Below are 22,403 nucleotides of genomic sequence, written 5' to 3'. Positions count from 1 at the left end.
CCCTTTCTTATATATGTTTAATTATAATCTAAAAAAGGAAACAAAACTTCATCAGCTTAATTATTTGTGTTTGTTTTAAGGAATTAGGGTCCATAAACAAGACAACTTTACCAATATTTGCAGGTAGGGATAAAGAATTGCTTGACTATTATTAAGGGCAATTTCTCTACGTCCCTTCTCATGCACCCTGAGCAGAGAAGCTGCTCATTATAGACAATGGTTGTGCTGTTTGATGTTAGATCAGGCTCACCAACATTGATTCTTTCTTTTTTCCTCCCCTCAGATGTACATCCAGACAACGACACTTACTGTCTCCATGAGTTTAAGTGCTTCGGTGTCTCTGGGCATGCTGTACATGCCCAAGGTTTATATTATAATTTTTCATCCAGAGCAGAACGTTCAAAAACGCAAGAGGAGCTTCAAGGCTGTGGTGACAGCTGCTACCATGCAAAGCAAACTGATCCAAAAAGGAAATGACAGACCAAATGGAGAGGTGAAAAGCGAACTCTGTGAGAGTCTTGAAACCAACAGTAAGTCATCTGTAGACTTTCCGATGGCCAAGAGCGGGAGCACTTCCTAATAGATGTACGTTGAACATTCTTCTTCTAGTCTCGGGGACTCTGCGGCATGGTTCCAGGGGCCATGGCGCTACTCACTCGCACACCGTGAGACTGTCATGGCACCTAGAACCATTTGGTTAGAACCAAATGATTTCAAGGCGAGTGGCTCCTATCCAGAGTGTGACCATGCACACAAAATCTCTTTTACAAAGTATGACTCTTGTGGCTCCCCTTTGAGGCATTACCAAGCATCTAAAGCTTGGAACTATCTTCTATGTATTTTTTCTTTTAGCACTTAGGAACTACTCTTTGATCTTTGTTAGTTCAATATTGGTGGTTCTTTATTGGTTTATTGGTTGCTCAAAGACCTGACACAAATAAATGATATGGTATTTAGGGAAATGAGAAAACGAATGAGCCAACATGTTGGGTTAAATCATAGTTAATACTTATTTCCCCCTAGTGGACCCTTCTTGGATATATTAAAATAGAGCTCTTCTCTGAAAGCCTCATGACCCTGAAAATAGGGTCCTTCCTGTCAGCCACCACTCCACTTGTCCCCTCCTGACCTTCCTTCTTCTTCTCTGTAGTCACCCTTGAAGGAGCACATGATAACAACACACCAGCACCAAACTAATCCAGTAGAGTTTAACTGGTCCATTTTGGTATCTAAGAAAGAGTAGCAAATAGGCTGAAGATTTGTACTGTAAAATACCAGGTAGCTGAGTATGGTAAAAACAAAACACTACAATTTTTACATTAGTAGTTTCCGTAGATAGATCAAAAAGATATGAAAGCTAACATTCCTGCATTAGACCTCAGGCTTCCTGTTTTTTGGAAATACAACATACCTATTTAATAATTAAGGATAAAACCAGATGCAGAAATACGCTCTTCCTCTCAGATTCCTCCAACAGGCTGTGTTCCCTATTTTCTGTACTTCTGACATGAAATACAGGGAAGATTAAATGTAGATTTTATCTAATATAATTATTATAACATAAACCTTTCCTTACATCAAGATTTCCAGATGAACATTGTCTATTCTAATGCCCCATACGCAGAAATGGCTTAGAAGATAAGTATTGATCAGTTACGTTTATTGGCTACAATTACTATCAGACTTCTTGGAATTATTGGTCAGATTTTTCTGGCAAGATGGCCTTCAGCTCACTAATAACCAAATTTAGTCATTTGTACATAAAGAAGACTTTTAAGAATTCCACAAACACTCCCCACGTATTCACCTTTCTGCAAACATGAAACCTTGAAAAACTGCAAGAGAAGTCATGATAAAGACAGGTTTTGATAACAAATCATTATAATCATCTCTGAGTATAGGTAAGCTATTTAGTAATAATGGGCCTATTTGGTCTTGTCGTAAAAGATGCACTATAACTACTATCAAAGGTGTCAGAGTTCAATGCGTGTGATGTGAAGGCAGAATTTTATCTGTGTTTTTCTACCTTGAAAACATCAGTGCAGACAGTTAAAACCTGTCCTAGGATGCCGGAAAACTGCTGTTGGCCAGCTGTCGGCGTTTCTTGCAACAACTCACCAGAGCCTATAGCTGGACTTGGTTTTTTAACAACAGTCTAAAAACCTTCAGGTAATATGGTTGCAAATGGGAACAACTAAACAGACATTGAAATAAATACCAGTCACCCCAGACTCACTTCTGGAAAGTGGTGGGGGGAAAAATTAATAAATTTTCCCACGCTTTTAAAAAATACATACGTTCCCTGAAGAGGAATATTCCCAGCACTGATAAAGACCAATCCCATATTTAACAGAAGTAAGTCTCTTGTGTTTTGTTTTCCTTCTGTTATTTTCTGTTGACACTGAAGTGGAAATTATATAGCAAGCATGCATTTCCCTATCTTCTCTGAAATAAGAATGAGAGAGCATAAATGTGGGTCTTGTGTAGAAGGTTAGTCTGTAATATGCTGTAGGAGTCAGGTGCTCCTTCTGGAAGGTAAAAGAAAGTTCAAAAGGTGAATCAAGATAAAGTCAGTTACTACCTGAAAGGTGGTTAAATTGTACTTTGGCAACTTTGATATATTCATCTTTTACATAGTTTGGATTTTAATAAATTGGGTCCAGATGAAGTGACACATTCAGGAGAGACAGCGCATGGAATCTTCACACATCCTCCCACAATCCCACTGCGGGAACCACTGTTGATCTTTGTTCCCTTGCATCACCAGGTGTCATGGCCTACCTGTGTCCCTGTTACCTCAATGACATGTAATAGTGGTTTTGAGGCAAGAGTCTTCTAAAATCACACTCCCTACAAGTGTGTCAATAACCCTAATAACTTAAATGCAGTCTTTTTCTTCTAAAAGTGTGTCTTAGGTCTTCAGAAGTAGTCTGAATACTGGGAAAGCCTTTGTTCTCCAGCGTACCTAGAACTGTGCCTCCTCAGATTTTTTTCCTCAAGCAAGGGTAGAGGCAGAGGGAGAGGGAGAGAGAATCCTCAAGTAGACTCTGTGCTGAGCATGGAGCCTGATGTGGGGCTCAGTCCCAGGACCCCAAGATCATGACCCCAGCATAAATCAAGAGACTACTGCTCAACAGAGTGAGCCACCCAGGCACCCCATGCCTCCTCAGATTTAAAATGCCTCCTCTGTGAGGCTCCTGGGTGGCTCAGTCATTAAGCATCTGCCTTCGGCTCAGGTCATGATCCCAGGGTCCTGGGATTGAGCCCTGCGTTAGGATCCCTGCTCAGCGGGAAGCCTGCTTCTCCCTCTCCCACTCCCCCTGCTTGTGTTGCCTCTCTCGCTGTGTCTCTCTCTGTCAGATAAGTGAATAAAATCTTTAAAAAAGAAAAAAAAAAAAAGCTTGCTCTGGGCATGGGTAGAGTCTCTTCTCAGTAAATCGAGGGCTGGTTAACCCATTGGAATAGTGTCCATGTTGCTGCATTCTCATACCTCCTGCTGTGAGACTTATGACAAGTCACCATTACAGTGACACGGGTGAAAGTGTTTTGTAAACTACAAGTCACCATATAAATAAGGCAGAAGTGTCATTGCTGCCTTGAAAATGTAGATTGCTCTATCATTAATAGAAAAGACTTAAAATTCAAAAACTGTTTTAGCATCCCTCTTTCTTCTTCTTGTTTACTATGTGAAGGACTTGAGTAATTATGGCTGCTACTCCATTGTTGGGATTTTTTTTTTTTAATCAATTAGCCATGTATTTATGATGTACATGCAATGCTTTTCCTTCTCGGCCATGGAGCTCTGTAGGTCCATTATACTTAGAAACTTTCATCTTAAAGATTACTTGCTAATGCCAGAAATTCTGACCACATATTTAAGGTTTTAAAGCTTCAAAATCTCCGCAGAATAAATACAAGTAACATGAAGCCGGAAGGGAGACCAGTGAGTCCATGTTAATTACTGAATTTGCAGAGTACTACATTTCACATAAAAAAAGGTCAAGCGTTGTTTCATAAAAGTGTGTGGAAAGGGAGTTAGGAACAAAGTTGATGTGCATGAATTTATCAACTGCACCCAATTAACAAATGCTGTAACATGGTATTCCTTAAGCTGTGTTCATGAATAATTCATGAAAACAGCTGCTGCTGGGGGTGGAAATGCTTTCTCTCGCTTATGAACACAGTGTGGTGTCCACAAGGCAATTCACTATTGCTGTATTCCAAAACGGATTGTCACCTAAGTATATTCATTGCCGCTGTAAAAACTCCCTAGTAGCTCACACGTACATCTCTGATCTATTTCGTTCTGTAATAACATCCAGGATAAAGATTCTCGCAAGACTTCTGCCTTTGACGGTTTGTCCCTCATCACCGTTTTCCCAATGATTAACTCATCTCTGTCCATAGCCTTGCATCTCTTTTTCTAACCATTACAAAAATTAAGATGACTTTCCTTTTGTAAATTATAGTCAGAGTTCTCAGTAGAATTCTACCATCTTTTTCCCTGGGGATAACTTTGAAGAGTTTAAAAAATGAAGTATGAGTCTTTAATTGGCTATAGAGTCTCAAAGTTGGAACGGTCCTTGAATGGTCTGATCCAAATCACCTTCTGTTAAGTGAACGTCTTCTGAATATCATTTTCTTCAAGGTCTTTTGACTCTAGTTCCTCTATTTGTTCCATAATTTTTCTTTCAAGCTATCTACAAACTTGATAAATATTTCCTACATGTTGAGCCACTATTGAAGATACTGAATAGAGCAGGACAGTGAACCATCATTTTAAGGGTCGTTCTTCTAACTTGTAGGACCATTTTTCTTCATCTTTTTTTAAAGACTATATGAAAGTCCTTTAAAAAATTAGTTGAAGTACAGATTTTGTTTTCTTACAGGGAATTTAGAAGTATACGAGAGCATTATATTTTTAGAAATTGTTAAAAACTTAAAAAAAAAAGTACACAAGCATAAAAATCACTGTGTTTCTTCACTTCACACCAAACTGAACATCACAGACGTTTAGCTTTATGGAAGGGGTGAATAGGAAAATAGGATTCTATATTTGTTATGCCAGACACAGCTGCTCCCCCACAAACCTACGCCACCTCCATTCTCACAAAACCCCAATGTTGTGGATTTGGGACCAGCGATGAAACTAAGGCCCAGTGACTTGGTTCACAGATCTTTTTATAAACTCATTTCGTAGGGAAAAGAATGTAGTTCGAAACCAGGTCTAAAACCTACTTCCTTTCCGTGTGCCACAGTAATAACCCTTCTAGAAGTGTGAACAATGGAGATAAGAGAAGCAGATACGTCAGCTATTTTTGGCACGAGGCTCATAATATTCAATGAAATCAAAAATAGTAAAAACATACTTGATTAGCACTTCCTTAGCCTCGCTGCATTTATTTTTGTGATTGTGAACTTTATGTGATCTCAGCCTCAGGTAAGAACTTGTTCTGTCAATTATGATGTTGATGTGAACTAAAATGGAATGAGTCTGATTGCCAGTCCTCTGCCTCCAGAGGAAGAGCTTTATAATTTGCTTATTTAACATTCAAAAACTAAATAATTACCTAAAAATCTGTTTCATTCTGAATTGGATTTATGTCGTGAAATACATACATGTGTAGCATTTTTTCATATTTTTCTTCTTATGATTATGCACTCCAGAATTCCCCTGAAAAATAGGACATCACATTTGAATTTTAGAACAGAGATTTATTCTATCACATCTTTCCAAAAAAACCAAAGGTATTACTTGGATTTAAGTTTACATTCTCGGAAAATGAAAGTATGAGTATGAATTTGACTTAGAATATTTTGCTATTCATATCTTTCTAATAATCTTACAATAATAAGTTTTACTTTATAGTGAGTTGGTACCAGAACAATTAAATTTATATTTCCTTCTTTGAGTTTTTTAAAGTTTTTAAAGTTTTAAAGTCTTTGAGTTTTTAAACATCTTCATTTGTACCCTTTGGCTGAAGTCGGTGCATAAATATGTATTAGCAATACACATATTTACAAACATTCTATGTTCCTCATATTTTACTATGTTCACTTCTAGAGTCTAAAAGTTATTATTTGTTTTTAAGGGGCACACGGGTATCTCAGTCAGTTAAGGGTCCGACTCTCAATTTCAGCACAGGTCATGATCTCAGGGTCTTGAGATCGAGCCCCACATCATGCTCTGCATCTGGTATGGAGTCTGCTTACGTTTCTTTCTCTCTGCTCCTCCCTCTCTTCTCTCTCTCTTCCTCTCCCCCTCTCTAAATAAATACTGAAAAATTGAAACTATTATTTGTTTTTAAATGGAAAATATTCATTTTCAAAGCACAACTAGTTACAATTACTTGCCTGGTTTTGCTTATCAAACCAGACTCAAAGAATTGAAGTCTTTAACTAAAGTTGTAAAAAAATATTTTTTTGTCTTTTGCGGGATAGATAATTTATGTGCTCTTTCATTTTTCATACTGTGTATCTTTGTTAGTCAAAACACACATTTAAGTTGAATTTCACCTGAATTTATTATGATTAGAACTTTTCCATTTTTGGTTATCTGCTAAATACTATAAGTAAGACTAGTGGTTTTATGGATTAAAACTGTTGCTGCATTATTATTCCTGTGATCACTGAATTCCTACTACATGGTTTAAAAAATATGTAAATTATAAAAACGGAGTATCAGAAAAATACTGATTATAGGATTTAATTTTTAAAATCATTTTAGCAAAATAATTTATTTTGATATACTATTAATTTGTCTTCATTTGTCTTAACAGCTTCCTCTACTAAGACAACATATATCAGCTACAGCAATCATTCAATCTGAAACAGGGAAATGGTACAATATGAAGAAATCTGGTACGTGATCTTAAACAATAAACATGACACCGCCAAAACTCACTCCTGGAGATCTCTGTAGACTACAATCAATCAAATTAATAGTCAATCTTGTAAGGAATACCAAGTAGCCATGAGCCAAAAGTACCAATAACAGAGTGAAAAAAAAAAAAAACCCATTTTATACAGTACAACCAATGAGTGTCAAGCTAAAGTATTGCTTACTCATAAGCAGTTAAAAAAAAAAATAACAAAAGGAAAACTAATGTTAGCTTGTGAAAAAAAAAATGCTGTTGAAATAAACCATGTCTGATGTTATTCTTGTAAGTATTTTTCTGTGATTGTGAGAACTCCCATTCCTGTCCCGCCTTGTTCAACTTGTATAAGACAATGACTCTGTTTCTTGTAATGGCTGACCGGACTGAAGCCCTGGGTTGTGCTAAAAATAAATGCAATGGTTGACGCATGCAATTTTTTATACAAAATAATTTATTTCTAATAATAAAGGAATGTTTTGCAAATGTTGAGCGTTGTTTCGTTCCAGTTTTAAAGCCAAGGAATACTCATTCCAGTTGGCACTATTGCTGTAAACTCCTGATGATTTCCCTAAGGACTGTGTCTTTGTACATTCATGTGTGTATGAAGAAGCTGTCTTTTATTCCTCTATGATAAAGCATTATTTGTGTAAGATTCTGTGAGTATTTCAAAATTTATGTGGTAACTTTTCATCATAATTGCTTTTTTTATGAAGAATCAAGCAAGAGCTTGAGGTAAATTGCTTCAAGTATTCTAATTAGCTAATGATGAGTTAAACGTTATTATGGAGAATGTAATATGAAAATCATCGTCAAAAGCATATGGAAGGGTCACTGAAATTCTCCATGTTCTAAGTCAAAACTTTCACACAGTGAAATATTTCAAGGTATGTGCTATTAACCTTTTCTTACCTGGGCCTGGTATCCATTGAAATCAGTGAAGTAATGGGCCTTACCCAGTACATTCCTCAAAGCACAGAATTAGCATATCTATTCCCTTGGCATCTCTAAAGAAACCACAGTTCAGATAACATGTCAATGCTTTCTTATTTTCCAAATGAAAACATTCGTTGGTTCATAGCACAGTATCATTAAAGAGAGAAAAACAGGAAGCCTATGTCATGCTAATAAACCATGCTAGGATGGATAAAGGAGCCTGTTAAAGGCTTTCAAATCTGTTACCATTTTTGTCAGGGGCTCCTCAATGCTACATGATCCCAGACATCCATCAAGGCAATGGGTCTCTGCAATCATTTTGTTAGTAAATGTTCTCTCTGCTGAGTGAGCTTGGACGGCTCATTGCACTCCTTATAGATAGAAACAACTCTCCATGCTCTGTAACTTCAACCCAGATTTTGACAGTCACCTTATTTAATAGAGAGTTGAAGGAGCACAGCCCGGGCCCCTGCACCCTGGAGTAACATTTCCTAGATACTTCCAGAGACAGAAAGCTACATACAGAAGGAAATGTGTACTTACTGGTCTTCTCTGGAGTTTCTCCTATTAGTACTGGATGATATTTAAATCAAGGAGTGAGGGCATTATTTTCAAAATTTCAGATAATCTGTGTTACTGATACATACAATCCTGTAATCAGGATTCTCAACCCACCTCTAGGTGTGCCTTTCTAGATAAAACATAGCTTAGAATAAACTCATAGCTGCACATGTAGTATATTTTATTGTGCCATGTATCTGAGAATTGATAGCCATACCAAGAAAAGTAATTATAATTGTATATTACTAATTTTTAAGTTGACAGTTTCCTTTGTATTGGAGATTATTAATGGCTTTTACATTTTTTAATTTAATTTTAATTAGTAAGTATCCATATGTTTGGTTGAGAAAAATGCTTGAATTTTAAACAGCCTGGGTTTCATTCAAAGAGCAAAATTCAAGTATGTTTTCACTTACTAATTGACTCTAATCAGGGGAAGTGGATGCAACAGGGTGATTACAAGAGCAGAGCCAGCTCTTAGGCCAAGGTGGGTTATTATTATTTTTTAAAGGCTTTGGGAAGAAAAATAAATTAAACATAACTCATGACATTTCAAAATTGTTCTTCCTATTACAAATTTACCAATGGGTTATTTTTTTTCTAAGTACTTTTTATAAACAATTGATACTTGTTTGGTGTTCTACAACATCTTACTTAACTCATAATAGAACTGAATAATAGTTCTTGTAGATTTGCATATCCCAATCTCCCTTTCTAATGCTCTCTAGGGTGGGGGTATGCGGGGGAGGGGGGTCTTTCTTCTTGATGAAAATGATCACCCGCCCCAGACAGTGGGAAGATTAATTCCCACAACCTATTACAGTTGGAGCTGGAGAATTCTGACCTCCGCTGTGCTTTTTTTTCCTCAGGGATTTTGCTGAGGGCTCAGGAGGTAGTCATAGAGGCTGGGACAATATAGGGAGGCATCCGGTAAGGAGAAGGATTTACCATGTGCTAGTAGTGGTTCACAAGTCCTATGCTTTAAAATGAACTGTCTGTGTACTATAGATAAGCAAATGCAAAGTTGCATGGGAAAAAATATATAGTATTCTATTCTTTAGAATCGACCTTGTGTTTTATTCTGGCCAAGAAACATCACATCTAATCTCACCATGCCAGAAGGAATGCTAAAAATGTAGCCCGAGGTAATATTTAGCAAATGTCACTAGTATATAGTGAACAATATATTAGTATGACCTTGGGCCAAATCTGACCTCAATTTAAAAAAAAAAATTAGCTTATACTAGTTAATATTTAAAAGTATCTAAATCAACGATGGCTGATCTAATTTTCTTCATAAGAACAACTACTCATAAATTTAAACCTGAAGGAGACCATTATGAACTAGAATTGGAACTAAATGGCTAACTTAATTTTTGGAGTTTTTAAGAAATTTTTTTACCAAAAATAATTGGTTTTTCACATGAACAGGGTTTTACTTTTTCGATTTAAATTAAACACCATATTATAGGAAATCTCACTGGGAAGAGAAGTTTGTATCATTTATATTTTCTTCCCTTTTTGATGCTAGATCCTCTATTATTTACTGATGACAATGTAAAAAGAATACCAGCAGTTTTCAAAATTATATTAACAAACACTGATATTTATTTAGTCAGCAAGTGGGAGAAACAGCATTCTCAAACTCTATCATGCAGACTTACCAATTTTTCTTATTTCATTTATTTTATTTCCTTTAATGTCAGTATTTTCATCCATCTTCTGGAATAAAATTGCTAAAAATAACAATGAAGTTGCATGAAAGAATAGCAAGAAATAATACCAAATTGTAGAATATGCTAATCACATATAATCATCCTTACAAATGTTTCTTTTGTTTTTATGATGGTTTCCCTTAATGAAGATATAAATAATGAAGAAAAACTTGACCATAACTAGAAGAAAAAATTTCCTTAAGAAGAAATTGTGTCTGAGAATGCTCAGAAACTGGCTGTCATTGTTGGGAAGTGTCATATTAAAGACACAGTAGTAAATGCAGAGCAATAATTGTTTTAAAAATGTATTTTCTGTGACTATTCTATTTAAGTTTTTTCCTCTTTAAAACTTCTTACAGCATAACCTTTAATGATGGTGTTACCTTTTGTTGTCATTATTTCTCATTTAATTTAATGCTCCAATAGGACATTCAGAATATTTTTCTCTCTTTTGAGGTTAGTGTAAAGTCTTGTATCAGATTTTGATTTACACATCTGCTTCCAGAGTGATAAGGACAGAGAAAAAACCTGATCTATAGAATATTTTTTCTACTTGCCTACTGTTTAAGTAGCTTAGGCAGAGCTAACTTTGAAAAATAACTTGTTACAGAGTTATCATGGCCACGTATGGACTGGGACCTAAAAAAAAAACAGGATCTGACTATGCTATGACGTGGATGGGAGACAAGGTGATGTGGTTATAAAGACACAACAGGGAAGACAAATGACAGATGTAATATTTCAGTTTTTGAAGTACGCGTAAAATTATTTACCAATAACTTAGGTCCTGTTAGGTAAGTTCACTAGAACACAGAATGGTGTTTGAGAGCTAATGAAGTTTTGCAGTATTAAAGTATAATTTCAAAAGTTAAAAATATAACTGTCATACAGAGGTAGAACAAAAAAGTCAAGGATTTATTTGACTCATTAGTTAATGAGGGAACCAGTAAGATGTTAAAATTAGTCCAAAGAGCATTTGAGAAGCCAGTTATACACACACATACACACACACACACACACACGGATGAGTTAAAAGGCTAGATATAAAACCAGTTTAGTGTCTTATAGTACAATAAATATTTAGGTTTTCTGTTTCACTGGATAGATGCTATTTGAATCTACACAATAAAAATCAACAAATGGACACCTGCAGCTCAGAGCTATGAAGCAAGCACACGGAGAGAAATTCAGTGCCGCACTGAAAGTATTAGCATCCTTTGCCTATTTCTAAGTTTTAGATTATTTCTCTGATGAGTGGTATTTCACTGTTTTACTTCCCCTAGTTCCAAGCATTACATTACCAGTATTTGAATTATAAAGATCACACACACATACCTAAAATCGTATTAAGATAATACAAATTAATAGTAATGAAAGGGCTCTAGAATGAGGTTCTGTTTTAATTATTCTTTCCTATCGTTACTCTTAACTCTGGAGACAGAGTAATTCAGAGGCTAGACTGAATAAAGGGAAATGGAGGATAAATGTGAATAAATGTGTGGCGCCTTCAGCTAACAGTTCCCTATCTGATGGTTCCACAAATAATTTGTGACTGTGACTTCTTTTGCCCCCTAGGCACTGTCATCTCTAGCCCGTATTTTTTTCTCCCTTTCTGTAGTATATTACCCTAAAAGACGAAATGTGTTTTGCAAGAGTACTTCTGAAGATGACAAATCAAGGATAACTGACCATATCTCCATGCCTACCTCCTGTTACTAGCTAATAAACCTGGCCTATCCCAGCAAAGCCTCTTTGAGGATCCGTGGGCATCTCCCAGGCAGGAGAAACAAGACTGAAGTCTTCTCCATCAAAGAGTGAGAGAGCAGAGGGGGCAGGTATGATTAACAGAGTTCTGCTTTTCCACAAATAGCCTAGAATTTAAGAGCCCCAATCTACGGCTCACTTCTCTCTGGCACTCTAGGTTCTGCAGAGGGCATTAATGGTGGGTGTAAGGCCATAGGACTCTCTCCATATGGAACCCACTTTCGGAAGGTAGTACTAAAAGCATCAGATCTTAGTGGTCCCTGTTATGGATCATTACTCATATCCTAGAAAAAGGAAGAAGAGGCACTCTGTAGGAGGCAAAATTATAAAATAGATGAAATGTGGTTTATGGATTTTTCTGTTTTTCAGGGTTTTTTCCTCATAATGTTCTTGAACTTCTTTATACCTCTTGAAAGTGTCACCCAGCTGAACAATATCCTCATACACATTATAAGTACTCAGAGATCCACTTTTCTCACTTTACATTTTTGGACTCAATAATATTTTCCTGTGCTCCAAGGCCTCAATCCCAAATTACTTTTCTACGTCAATGTTTTTCCATCCCCTAAACACACAGATATCAAAGGGGCATACTGATGGCCCCTAGGGAAGCTACTGCAGCTGGATTTTAAGGAATAACCATATAATTAAGATCATTTAGTCATTATTTTATTTAGAAACTATTTGTGGAGGACCTGCTATGTAGTAGATGTTGTAGGGTCTGAGAACAGAACAGTGAACTGAACCAAACCCAACACGACAAAACCTAAACCCCAAAGAGCAATAAAAACTGCAACCCAACTCTGATGCTTATGGCATTTATATTTCTGTGGGAGAGATAAGTAGTAAACAATATAAATATAAGGTTAAATATATACACAGAGGATGACTTAGGTAGTAATAAATGTTGAAAAGCCAATGAAATCCAAGAAGGTAGATGGGGAAATAGGTTGGCAATTAGCTTTTGTAGAGTGCGGAGTTGAAATTTAGGGCAAGTAGGGCTACAGACAGGGACATGGATGAAAGGCCTAAAGAAAGGGAGAGATGGATATAAGCAGTGTCCTCAGGAAGAACATTCTGGGCAGAGGGAACAAGGAGGAGATCCTAAGGCAAAAGCATGTCTAGACCAGGGCAAGGTGAAGGATGTAGGGTGGGATACAGGGCAAGATCTCGTGGAGCCTTGCAGGTCACTGAAAAAACTGTTAACTTTTATACTGAGTGAAAGGAGAGCATCACGGACTTTGGAGCGAAGGAGTGACATAATGGGTCCTAATTTTAATCCAGTCAATGGCAGAAGCATAGACACCAGCTATAAGACTTTTGGATGATCCAGGGTAGAGATGCTCGCGAATGGATGGAGCAGAGTTGTAGAGGTGGGGAACAGTGCTTAAACTGTATGTAGATTTTGACAGAGAGCTTGTGAATTTCCTGATGGATTTGATGTGCCCCAAGAGAGAAAGATCATTCCAGGGCTTTTGACCTGAGTCACTGGAAGGGTGGCGCTGTTATATAGTGAGACAGGGGAGACCGAGAAGAACGAGTTGAGGGAAATATCATTCATATAAAGTATGAAAGTCCGATAGCTCTTCCCACTCAGACTCCTCAATTTGCCTTTTTAAATATACATGGGTCATTCATTAGAACAACTCTAGAAATCCTGGGATAAATTTGAAGACAAGAACTACTATGAGAATGAGCATTTGTTCCTGCTGAGATATTTTCAGCAGGGTCTCTGATCTTCTCCTGATGTCACCAAACTCTCTTCTCTCAATTTGCCTTCCCAGGCTAAATCTGGAGCTGAGTTTTTTCTTCTTCCTAGCTTCTCTCTATAGCACTTTTATATCCCAGGTTTTTTGTGGTAATTTTCAAATGTGTTTGACTGTGTTGTAGCTGGCTTTCACATTGTGTTGCTTTCTCCAAGGAATGGACTGTAAGCCTTTGGGTCAGCTTCAAAACTTCTAACTTTCTCTTTTCTTGGCTTCTGGGTATTTAAAAGTGAATGGTGCTCCTCAGAATCCACCACAGGAAAATTATCCTTTACACCCAATCTTTTATCCCAATCAAGACTCTTTTATTGTCCGGTAAGGTCTACTGCCTTCTCGAGAAGCATAATTACCTGTCTGGAGCATAGAGGAAGGAAATAAGGGGAGAGTGGCTGAAATCATAAACAGGAAGGACTGCAGGAGTAGACTACCTTAGTCATGTTATCTTATAGTATACAAGCTTCCTCTCTCTCATGGGCTTGCCTTCTATTTTCATTCATTGTTTCTTTCTTTTCCTTCCTTCTTCCTTCCTTCCAATAAGAACAATGTGCAAAGTCATAATTCTTGGGTAGAGATGCAAAACCTTACTAGCTAAGAGGGACAATAATCTACCTCATAATGAGAATTACAATAATTATAATAATTGTTATTATAATAGGTAAGATTATGAGGCTCCCATTTTATGTCCGACAGCTTGCTAAGTGCTACACTGGAGTAAATCCTGCAACAGCCTTGTGGCATGGCCATTATTATTACCCCTGTTTTAAAGATGATGGAATGGCGACAAAGGTTGATTAGCTCACTTGCTGGAGATCAAAGAGCACAGAGGTGCGGAGCTTTGCACAGGGCTGAGGTATCAGAATGTGTTGGCTGAGAGTCAAGACAAAACGCTGTGGAGGTCAGCTGGGAAAATCAGGCCCAAGTCTGTGAAAGAAGTTCCTGGAACCCTCTGATTTGATTTCTGATATCAATGTGCTGTGCATGACCACCTATTCCAGGAGAGCTACTCAACCTTCTTAGCTCTGGGAAATATATTTAGAGGGAGGGATAGTCTTTGGATAAATTCAAGTTAATGCCAACATTTTAAAAATTTGATTATGACTTCTCATTTTCATTGAGTTGCTTCTAATGTGCAGTTTCTAAAGTTACCCATGCACCTCACAAAACCAGCTATGCAATGTTGGGCTCTTTCTTCATGGTTCGTGATTGATCTCATTTAAAAATTTCGAACACTATGTAAGAAATCAGAAAAAAGAAATGACAAGACTACTTGAGGGACTTATTTACGACTTAGGGTTAAGTTCAGATATCAACCTAGTTTTACAGTTTGCTATATATAAAGGAATCTTATTTAGGAGTTCATTCAAACCATTTGCAAATGTGTTCTTATTATACTCTCAGGACGGCAAGCCGTGATTGTTTCTTTCACGCAAACATAGTTTCTTAGGTAACTGCTGTGTGAACTCCTTCCTAGGATACGGACATTATCATAATGTTTTCCAGCTAGAAAGATCAGGGCTGACGATAGTTAAAGCTCAGTGTCAAATCATCCACCAGTAAGTGAACCAAGGATAGAACTTTACGATCCACAATGGGATTTAATGCCACCTCTCTTAGACCACACCCAGCTGGCTTTCATCATTGGTCTTCAGCACTGTTGTTAGCTAATAGCTATGTCCTGGACCCACAACCTTAGTAATTACTAGCAAAAGGTGTCCAGATTATTGAAGTCTATTTGAGTGGAAACCCATGACGAAACAAAAAGACAAAGATCTGGCTGCTTCCTTCCAGGTCAGATGGAAGAGGAAAGGGGTTTGCATTCTCAGCTGGCAGTTACCTGTGCCAGTGCTGTACTGGATTCAGTCATCAGTTGGGGGAAAAGGGTTTTTAGGTGTTCTCAGGTTGTAACAGTATGAGTCTGTCCAGTCCTCCCCTTCCTATCCCCTCGCATGACTTTCTCTCTCTTCAACATGTGTGAGGATTTTTCAGAAGCAAAAACTAGACCTGATCTGAGTTATGTAAAAGGGAAGTTTCAAACTCGAAAATCATTATACCTATTTATGCATTGTAGCTGGGTTTTGAGAACATGTGTCTTCTATCAGCAGGGATCTGAGATGTGAAATAGATCTTTCCTGGATCTGTGGGGCTGCTGGATGGGCACAATAGCCCATAGTGGCTCTGTGATGTAGGTCAGTGAACCAGAACACGGAAGGGTTTATGTGACAAGCCTTAACCATTATGAAGAAGCTGTAATAGCCTATTCTTGCAAAAACCTCACTTTTCAGAGTGTCCCTAAATACCTATTTACACAGTAGGGATTTTTAACTAACAGCAACAGCTGTCCTGCATTGAGGAGGGTTTTTTCGTTTTTTTTTGTTTTTTTTTTTTAACTAGTAACCAATAAGAAAAGAATTTGGCTGCTTCAACATTTAATTTCTAAGTATATTGACTGCACAGTATTCAAATATAATTACCATATTTATGGGTCTCATTCTGCCTACAGAATATAATAGTGGCATATTTAATACGGATAATAAAGAGAAAATGTCTTCTTAGTAGATTCCTTATTGCTGTCAGCTTTAGAAATTCACAAGTGTGTTACAATATATTTTAACTTAATTCTCACCATTAATACATAATAATGATGCCGTCTTTCAATCATTATATGTTCTGAGGTTAACATTAAAATCCAGGAGGAAATGACTCATGCTGAATTAAGCTAAATAAATATTTAAAATCACTCGCAACACGCAAGGATGACAAAATTCACCCATGGCGTGGAACTGAAATATTTAGTGGAGGTATTTTGTTTAGAGGTTGTGCACAGGTCACTAGCATTCCTACATGCTGAAAAAAAATTTTTTTTGAACTTTTAATGGATGGGTAAAATCCATTTATTATTGGAGAGACTACACATACTTCTTTTTAATGAAAAATTTAGCAGTAAATATGCAGAGTATATGTTCTAAAATAGTATGATGTTTAAGGCTGAATTTAAGTATGGGATAGTTGGAATAAGGTATGGTTCCTTGACCGACAAAGCTGGCTGGCATCATATACCAAAGCATAAAAATATGAGTCAAGAAAGAATGTACACCATATATCAGTAAATGGTGAGGATTTTCTAAATGAAAATATATAAAGCCCATATAATTATTTGTGGGTGTGTCATTTAACAGCCTAGGCAAGAAACAGCAAGGAGCTCTGTTCTCATATTTCTACCACATACATACCTAATAATTTCACCATGCTGAGCACCATCAAAGGACCATTTCAGAACTAAGCCTTTTTAAAATAATGAATCGCTAAGTCTAAAATTAGCTCAAAATAAAAATCTTTAAAAATCCATAAATCTGCCTCACCTCTCTTCTTTGTTTAGTACCCACTAGCTCCAGAAGTTTAGTACCCCTCCAGAAGTTTCCTTTGAGGGGAAAGTAGGGGACTGATATTTCAGAAAGCCCTTTAAATGACAACATTTTATAGATGGCTTTAATTGGATGTTTCTCCAAGAGTGGGCAGAACACCACTGCACCAGGGTCAACAGGGAGGTGGTTTAAAATGTAGATTGTGAATTCCAGGGTATGGGGTTTGAGAATCCGTGTTTTTAATGCATATCTCTGAGTGTCTGTGCTCAGTAAGTTTGAGAACCACTGGACTGGATGAGTTGGAGGAATTCTATCCCATAAATGGCTCAAGGTACACAATGCATTCATAAGTGTCAAATTTTATTTTATTTTTTTGGCCCAACTTCTATAAGTTCTTTGTACTACACTATGATCACTTAAAAGTGTACAAAGGTTTAACTGACTGAAATTATAGTAGACTTTTTTAATGGCCATGACCATTTATGGTTCCTATATGACATAAGGACTCTATCTTGGCTTTTTCCTTGATCTAAATGAAAAGTCTTTGCCATATAGTAGTGATTTACTTTTCTCTATTTAATAAATTCTAGGAACAGCTTCTCGGTCTGCTAAGTTAGAGAAGACTTCTGGCTGACCTTACTGTACACCCCCTCCCACTCCCAATCAGTAGAATCACATTGAAACACTCACATGAATAATAGGGGTCATCTTCCCACCAACAGTTTGGTCTTGTATCCCAAACAATGAGCAAAAATTAAATATTGTTTATCATGTTTTGTGTTCCTAGGGAGTAAATATGGCATGCCAAATCTGTTCGATTCTAACTATTGGCTAAAACAGTGATATACAGTGAGTCCACTTTATGGGAATTACAAATTATTCTTTAAAATTCTAAAAATGTTGACCTGTGTGCAAATCGAGGTTTAATATATCCTCTCTTCTTTGTCCACATTATTGCCTCATGCTACTAAACTTCTTTCAATGGTATATGGAATGCATTTTTGCACAAATAAAAAAAAAGCCGTGTGTACTCATGCTGTGTTTTTTCCACCACTTTGCCTCTCTGTGACACAGGATAAAAGTTATTTAGACAACAGAAACCCTCTGTATTGAGAATTCAGACCTCAGTATCTCAGTTCAACCTCAGTTGAACAAGTTGGGTAATGGTGTGTGTTTCAGCATACCACTGTCTTTCTTTTCTCAAAAACTCCAACAGTTACTTTTTCATTTGGGTGATTATAATGCATAACTGACTCTTTGGAGACAATGGAATCTCCCTCAGCATTAAAATAAGCATGATGTTCTGAACATGAGAGGAAGAGTTTCAAATGCATACAAATACACAAATCTATAGGTTTATATTTGGGGCCATATAGAAAGTGACACACAAGTATAATCAGATGAACATGAATTGAAATCATTACACTGTAAGGAATTTTGGGGGAAAAAAAATAACCAAGTCTGTTAAGTTAGAAGAGTATACTTGTAAGTAAAAAGCAAGAAGACTGACCTCAGATACACAGACTAGCCTTAGAAAAAGGAGTGAATCTGGTTAAGTTACCAAGGGAGATTTAAACTTCCTTGCTGCATGTAACAAAATTTTGGATGGAAGCTATTGACCATCCCTAAGAAATTATGCACATAATTTTCTTGCTTTATATCATGAAGTGTGACTAGATGACCCCTTAGATTATTTCAGCAATTACAAACTGACTATCTATAAGGTGCCAATTACCCTGCCAAAAGCTACAAAGAGCACAGAGGAAGAAAGACATCTGTGTTCTCAATGGTGATGGGTGTTAGAGGAGAAATATTTCAACTCTAAGAATCTCTGATTTGGGTGTCCCTTTTGAGATTCATCAAGCAGTTATCGATACGACATTAAGTAAGATAAAACAAGGATTAAAATTTGTCAACTCTAACTAATCTGGAACCAAATCATCTGAGACATCAGAAAAGTCCCCTCTTTTCTAACAAGTGATTCTGACCAAAGTGATCAGCATGTTGGGTATGGAAGATTGGAAGGTGTTTCTGAAGAACAATTAAACAGCTAATCATATATCAGCCCGAAGGGGGTCGTCTTCAGGTATATATGTGTATCATTCACCAATAAATAAAAATAGACATTGTAAAAATTCAAATAGGACACATTAGAATTATCAGAAGTTCTCATTGGTTTGTGATTTAACAGAAAACCATATCATTTACCTTAAATAGTTTTCTGACACTCAGCCTAGTGTAAGTTTCAAGTTTCTGGAAAGGGTCACCTTCAAATGACTAGCTGTTTTTGTTTTTTTCTTCTATTTTCATTTTTTAAAGTCCATCTGCCATTTCTGAACAAAGCATCATGAAATGGTTTTGAACATGTCATGTGACTTTCAGTAGATAGACAGCACTAATCCATGGTGACCCAGGAAACAGAGAGCTAAAGGAAGCTCTACCCTAGTCCCATTCTCCTGCCCTAAATCTCCTGTGGGTGCCACAGGAGGAACCCAAAGGAGCTTCTCGATAGTTTCCATGTGGGTTAATCTACAAGCCACAGAACAGAGTGTATACAGATTTCTACAGAGTCAAATGGAATAAATCAGGCACACATGCTCAGTAAGTACAATGCTCTCTTCTGTGTATTTGGGGTACAATGATGAAGGGAACTATTTCTGCCTTCAGCAACTCAGACAAGGGAATGGTTAACTCCAGAGTGCTGGGATGGGCATTATGTTAGAAGCAAGCATGAGGAACTCTGCTCATACAAATAGGAGGTACCTAACCTACAGTTTCTTCTTCCTCCTACAGACTATTAGTATTAGTATTTGTCATAAAGATAGTACAGCATAAAGATGAAATGCATAGCATATCAGAAGTTTTAAGTACTATCAATGCCTTTACAAAATTCCAAATCTGGGAAGAGCTTTCTGAATATAACTGATGATTTATAAAAAAAGAAAACTATAAGTTAAACTTCTTATAAGTTGATATATTTAATATGTCATGCCTACATTTACCTTGAAAAAAAAAAAAAACATAAAATGAGGGAGAATGAAAAATGTTTTTCTATTCCACGAGTCAAGTATAAGTTATGATGAACTTGCCAGAAAGAAAGTTCCATTCTCTTTTAGGATGGGAGATGATGAGACATCTATTTCATATAGCAGAATTTTGTGTTTGTTTTTATTTCTAGATCTTAGATCCCTGACCCCAGATACACAAAGCCTCCAGATTCTGTGAGACCACAAAACAATCATTTAGCCTTCAGGCCTTGACTGCTTCATCTGTAAAATGGAATTAATAAGACTTTCTATTTCCTTCGGAAGACCTCAGTTTTGGTAACTAATAAGAAATTAATAGAACATTTTGAGCTCCTTGGAGATCAGCCAGTAGCTGGGATAAAGGGGGTTATTATAGCAGCCCTCTTTGAGCCTTTGGCTCTATGACAGCCCAAACCAAAATATATCACATCCTGTTGAAACTGCCCTTGGAGAGGAAGAGTGCAATTATCCAAGGTTAAAGTTGATCACAGAGTGTCTGTGAACAGCTGGACTTTTATAAAGTGTGTGTTTGGATCCCTGAGATATGTGGACTATTTACAAAAGTGCTCTCACAGAAAAGGGGAGCATAATACACTTTTCCTGTCCCTACAGCTTTTGAATGTGTGGTAGGGTGGGGAAGTGAACATTCTTTTTCCCTTGCAGCATCAGCCACCAGCAATGCTGTCACGATGAAGTGAGAGGATGAACCTAGAATTTTCTCTTGGGGGGGGGGTGCATATCATGAATGTCACCTTGTTTAAATAGAAGCAGCCAATGTAGAAACAAAACAGGTTGTGTCAGGCAACTGCATTGCAAACTCCACTATACCAGTGTGTGTGATATTAACTAAATCTCAGTCCTTCATATATGAAATGAGACCTTCTAAATCAGACCATCTAGAAGCAAGCCAGGCTGCTGTGTTTTAAGAAAGCCCCACAGGGGACTGATGAGCAGCCCATTTTCAAAGGAGCTCTACCAGAGTAGGTGAAAGCTCTCAAAGTTAATTCTTTCTTTGTTTAGAAAACCGTCTTAGGCAACCTTATATCTTTCTCCACAAACTCTTAAGACCTCCAGTTCAACCTCATCAACTCCACGCCATGGAAACAAGTTTGGTTTGCGTAGGCCTACCACTGGCCCAGCAACCACCATTTAGAGCTCTACCTCTCCCTGAGGTGTGGAAAAAATGGCGATGTCATGAGGACAGTTCTGTTTTCCTATCTCCTCTGGGCACAGTGAAACAGGTGTGGTTGACTTGCTTCTGTCATAGCCAATACTCCTGAGTCTAAAATATGACTCAGGAAATGAAAAGTTATAGGCTTACCAGGGGAGAGCAGAGTTTATAAAAAATGGCAACATAGAAAGAAGAGAATTAAAAAATAGAAGCAATATTTGGTCCTGTTCTGGGGGTTTTGGATTATTTTAAAGGTTATTCAAAGATCACGTTTAAGGCTGCATTTGGTTAGGAGACTCAGAAATGCTGGGTGTTGCCCTCAGCCACAACTGCTCTTCTAAGAGTTCCCTGGGAAAACACACACACACACACACACACACACACACACACACACACGCCAGCGCTGGCAAAGGAGCTGAGACAACTTATCTTTATCAGCTGGTCTTTGGACTCTAAAATCCCAAAGCAACATCTAAAGCAATTGTTTTCAAAGTAGGGTCCTCAGGCTAAAATAGTAAGAATCATCAGGAAACCTACTAGAAATGCAAATTCTCAGACTCCACCCAAACCTACCAAGTCCCAGAAGCTGGAATGGGGGCCATACCTTCTGTAGCTTAACAAGCCCTCCTGGTGATTCTGCTCTGCTGTTCAAGTTTAAGAATCACTGACTTAAAGGAGCTACAAAAACGAACGGCCACTGGGTCTTCCCTCCCTGCTTTCTCCACAGTGTATCCCACGTCTTTGGTTTTTCATTGCGAATGGAGGAAGAAGCAGATCCAAAGTTAGAAGATCAGGTATAGGAGAGTAAAAGCACTCGCTGGCTTCAGAGGGCTATTGGTTTGGGATACTTGCCCAAAGACCAGGCAGACTGTCCAAAACCCCGGGGCGACGATAGCCGTTGGACTGACAAAAAAAGTGCTCGGGATGGAGATAAAGAAGTCCCTGATAACCTAAAAGGCAGACTCACCATCACTCTTAGTGCAATGGCCTTTTTGAAATTCTCTTTACATTTATTTTACTCTCTAATGTTGTTTGCACTTATAACAAAACATGAGTGAAACACCATAATCTTTAAGTGTAGGACTTCTAAATATCGCGCTCTTGTCCTAGAATAGAGGTGAGAAGGAGGAAAGGAGACTGCCCTCAGGGGATTGTGAGGTCTCACCAGCAGGTGCATCAGGCATCTCTTGCCCCCTTACCGTTCAAGTTCCGCGGATATTCACAACC

General features: G+C 37.5%; 1 protein-coding gene across 2 annotated transcripts in view; it reads left to right on the top strand.

Moving 5' to 3' along the window:
• The window catches only part of GRM8 (glutamate metabotropic receptor 8), a 737,958-nt gene extending 730,588 nt beyond the window's left edge, over window positions 1-7,370 (top strand). The window contains exons 10-11 of one of the 2 annotated variants that reach the window (XM_044246506.1): window positions 284-530; window positions 6,780-7,370. In XM_044246506.1, coding sequence (XP_044102441.1) covers window positions 284-530; window positions 6,780-6,829 — 297 coding nt within the window. In that variant the 3' untranslated portion in view covers window positions 6,830-7,370. Of the gene's footprint in view, window positions 1-283; window positions 586-6,779 lie in introns of both variants that reach the window. The other variant, XM_044246507.1, reaches the window with a different exon arrangement.
• Window positions 7,371-22,403: the final 15,033 nt, after the last annotated feature.

This window comes from Neovison vison, chromosome 4, assembly GCF_020171115.1.
Source record: "Neovison vison isolate M4711 chromosome 4, ASM_NN_V1, whole genome shotgun sequence".
NCBI classification, from domain to species: Eukaryota; Metazoa; Chordata; class Mammalia; order Carnivora; family Mustelidae; genus Neogale; species Neogale vison.
This window is presented reverse-complemented; position numbering and strand designations above follow the sequence as displayed.